This window comes from Quercus robur, chromosome 4, assembly GCF_932294415.1.
Source record: "Quercus robur chromosome 4, dhQueRobu3.1, whole genome shotgun sequence".
In the NCBI taxonomy this organism is placed as follows: domain Eukaryota; kingdom Viridiplantae; phylum Streptophyta; class Magnoliopsida; order Fagales; family Fagaceae; genus Quercus; species Quercus robur.
The window spans coordinates 18,505,413-18,509,469 of NC_065537.1; the positions used below are offsets into that span (position 1 = coordinate 18,505,413).

Sequence of the window (4,057 nt, forward strand, 5' to 3'; positions counted from 1 at the left end):
GTTAACATCAATTGTGCCAACTGTGCACACTATTTGTCATGTAAGCATTTTCCGTTTGTGAGTTAACTGTAGGGATCAAATTGACTGCAAATTGAAAATAACAGGGACCAAATTGATTATTACCAAAATGTAGGGATCAAATTGATTGTGACTCCAAAATGTTAGGACTAAAATGGTGTTTTTGCAAAAATTAAATCTTATACCATTTAAGTTGAATAATATTGTATTTAATATTTAATATAGAGTTTATTCATTTTTAAGAGAAACCATTCTCTCTCGTAATTTAAATAAAATTGATAATAAAATAAACAAGAATAAAACTGAACATATTTTCATTATTTTTTAAATAAAACTAAACATATTTATATTTGTTTCCAAGTGATGCAAAATAATAAAGAAAACATCTCTAACAAACTTTTATTAATCAACCCATAACAATAATCAACCCCTCTATAAAGATTTATAAGAATAAAATTTTTCCTCCTCCTTTTAGGAAAAGAAATAATAAGTCTACTTCTACTTGAGAAAGGAAAAATAATTTAATTAGGAAAAGAAAAACAATTAAAATCATAATTCAACTAAAAAAAGATTTAAATTGAACTTGTAAAAGCAAATAAATTCTAATTCTACTGAAAAATAAAACCAAGGCTGTGAAAAGGACTCAATTAATCAAAGGATTGGGTTGCGTACTCACACCAAAATTATTCATATTTCATGGTTCCATAGGCAATTAAGTAAAACTCAATTCTGGACTACAGTCAGTCACAAAACCCTGAAATTCTTATAGACTCTAAATTCTTATAGACTCGGCATAGACAACAATGGAGAAGGATGGAGTTGAAGAAGCCTTTGATCGGTTCTCCAACTTGCCTGTACCCATCATTCATCGTATCATGTCTTTCCTTCCAACAACTAAAGATGTGACTCGTGTTGCCGTCTTGTCCAAGACACTTAATTCTGTATGTCACTCGTACCCGATCTTAGATTTCGATCAACGTTCATGGAAAAAAATCATGGGTTTTGATTCATTCTTGGATTTCATGCAAAAATCTCTACAACATCGTCGCGAATCGAATATTGACATAGAAATATTTAAGCTATGCGTTATCGACCATGATGGCAAATCAGATCAACGGATTGATGAGTCAATTCGTTTTGCCATAGAGCATAATGTCAAAGAGTTGGATCTTAGATTTGGAGATTATTGGATACGTTCCCGCTATAAGTGTTATGGTCAGCTCTATACATTGCCAAAAACAATAACTACTAAATCCATTGTTGTGTTGAACTTGGTAGGCCTCGCTTTCAAGTTTGAGGATTTGATCCCAAGTTTGAATCTGGTTGAGCACTTGTCAATTGAGCTCTGCAGTGTATCAAGCAATTTTACAATTTCAAGCTCCAAGCTTAAGACTTTAGAGCTCCAGAATTGCAAAGGATTAAAGACTATTGTGGTTGATGCAGTCAATCTGCAATATTTTTCACATTCGACCTTTACTGGCTCTAGTGAAATCAGTCTTGGCGATTGTAAGAGTTTGAAATATGTAAAATTAGATAACACAGCCATTACAGATGACTGGCTCAAAAACCATCTTTCTAAACTACTTCTACTAGAAAGTTTGATACTGAAAAGCTGCAAAATTCTTGGAGAGATTGATATATGTCATCAAAAGCTCAAGCACTTGGCCTTGCTAAACTGTGACAAATTGGTAAAGGCCAAGATTGAGGCTCCAAATCTAGTTTCATTTTATTTTTATAACAAAAGCAGATTTCCAGTGATAACTTTGCAATGTTCGAGTCAAATTTATGCAGATCTCATATTGTTTGGAATTTCTCCCACAAATGATGAGCAGTTCATGAATTTCAAGAACTTTTTGGGTTCTTTTAGCCATTGCAAATCGTTGTCGTTAACTTTACCGGACATGGTATTTCCACTTTAGAACTTTTTTTTTTTTTTTTTTTTTGATGAGCACTTTAGAACTTCATTCACTATGCATATTATCTTGTTATTCTATTCTATAATCTATAATTTATAGATTTTATATGTTAGTACTACATCATAGATACTCCACGCAAATAAATTTCCTCTGTTTTTGATGTCTTTAGGAATTAAGTTTACTCGAGGAGTTGAGGAATGCCTTACGATCTCCACTGTTGTCTCTCAAGCATCTACGTGTTCAATTGTTTTCATCATCCAGAAGCTTACCAGAGTTGCTGGACATCTTGCTTTGTCTTTCACCTTATCTGGAGACCATGTGTATTACTTCGAAATATAAAGAAAATTTCGAAGAAGTTGTTTTCCCTCTTCTATTTTTTTGTAGTTTTCTTGGTCCATCATTAATTGTATTAATGTATTTTTCCCTTGTCAGTTGAATTTGCAATTCCAAAATAAAACAGCAGGAGTTGAAGAAGACAATTCAGACTTCCAGTGGAATTCTAGTTGGAAACATCATTTGAAAAAAGTGATAATTTACAAATTTGTGGCTAATAATGATGTCCAAGAGACTGTGGTAAACTTCTTCCTCGAGAATGACATAAAGGTGGAAACAATATCTGACCTGAAAGGGGAGAAATATTTGTGGTGAGTCTTCTTTCTATCATTTTGGAAAGACAATAGCTGAATTTTGCTGATGGCTGATGTGTATCACCAGTCGAACGCTATATGATTTAGCCATGTACAAGTTTGATGCACTTAGAACTCTTGATTAAGTTTCTTGAGATTCTGGAAGTGACCAAAAGAGATTTTAATAGAATGTGTCTTCTTCTCAAAAAAAAAGGGAGGTATCTTAATCTTTTCCATTTGAAGTGTCCTCGGGTTGCTGGTTTTATATGACTTGTTTAACAATGTTCTCATAGTTCTCAATTTGTTCAATTCCAATTGAAGTTTGTCCTTGTGACAGTCTTGTGGTTCACTGGTGCTAAGGCAAAATATTGATGTATTTTGAAACATGGATGGCAATATATATATATATTTTTTTTCCTTCTTTTTTTTTCCTAAGTTTTCTTGGTCCTGCTTCATTAATCGTATTAATGTATTCGGCTCTTGTCAATTGCATATGCAGTTCCAAAATAAAGCAACATTAGTTGAAGAAGAGGAGTCAGACTTTCGGTGGCATTATTGTTGGAGACACCATTTGAGAAAAGTGATAATTGACAAATTTGAAGTTAAACTTCTTCGAGAATGACATAATGGTGGAAACAATTTCTGACCTTTAATGTAACTTAGGAAATATTTGTAGTGAGTTTTCTCTCTATTTATTTTGGAAAGAGAAATGCTGAATAATTCTGGTTTTATATTCCTCATGTTAACAAATAATAAAAACTGGGTACCAGTTAATTTATGATGACAATTTAATTTTCTGCTCTTTCTTTTCTTTATACAAGTGTTGTTTCTTTTTATGTTTTGTCATGTTGGGTTTTAATAATAGAACTCCATAGCCAAATAATTTAAAAATATTTTGGGGGTTGCAGTGGCAGTCCCTTGAAGTCTATGGAGCTTTAGTTAATCATGACATGTTGATGGCTGATGTGATTTAGCCATGTAGATGTGTCCTAATCTTTTCCATTTGTTTTGTCCTTGGGTTGCTGATTTTGTTCGACTTGTTTAACAATGTTCTCATAGTTTAATTTGTTCAACTCCAATTGAAGTTTGTCTGACTTTTCCATGATGGGTAGCTTGGGTTTCAATCTCTCTCCTCCACTTAGAACATAAGAATTTATGCTGTTCAAATGACAATCACTTCAGTCTAGCACTCGATACCCAAAACTTCAGCTCTTCTAAGATAGTGTCTGATGTTTAAAACCAAGCTCACAAGTGCTTGTTTATATTAGTTTTTAGTTATGAGCACATACAAACACTATGTTAAGATATTAAAAGTGGGGGAAAAGCTTTTTAGAACACAACATGGAATTCATCAATCAACTGCTCAAGTTAATATATACAAGTTATTCTCTTATTAAGTTAGTGTTAACACGGTTGTCATTTTAAGATTTAGAGTTCTAATCTCAAATTTAGTGTCCTAATTTCATTGTTGATTAAGTTAATGGCGACAGAACTTGT

At 32.6% G+C, this 4,057-nt stretch overlaps 1 protein-coding gene and 1 long non-coding RNA gene across 2 annotated transcripts; both read left to right on the plus strand.

Annotated features, from left to right (window-relative positions):
* The first annotated feature begins 821 nt into the window (after positions 1-821).
* LOC126721492 (putative F-box/FBD/LRR-repeat protein At1g66290) lies at positions 822-2,370 on the plus strand. Its single transcript, XM_050424528.1, has 2 exons — positions 822-1,922; positions 2,104-2,370. The coding sequence occupies exons 1-2, from the start codon at positions 822-824 to the stop codon at positions 2,368-2,370; spliced, it is 1,368 nt and encodes a 455-aa protein (XP_050280485.1).
* Positions 2,371-2,396: 26 nt separating this feature from the next.
* On the plus strand, positions 2,397-3,357 carry LOC126724384 (uncharacterized). The gene is made up of 2 exons (XR_007654957.1): positions 2,397-2,578; positions 3,060-3,357. It is a non-coding gene; the product is annotated as an uncharacterized LOC126724384 (long non-coding RNA).
* Positions 3,358-4,057: the final 700 nt, after the last annotated feature.

Excerpts from the sequence above, each read along its gene's own strand:
- LOC126721492 (XM_050424528.1), top strand. The coding sequence starts at position 822 with ATGGAGAAGGATGGAGTTGAAGAAGCCTTTGATCGGTTCTCCAACTTG. Across the intron at positions 1,923-2,103 it reads CGTTAACTTTACCGGACATG|GAATTAAGTTTACTCGAGGA; the intron begins GTATTTCCACTT and ends TGATGTCTTTAG.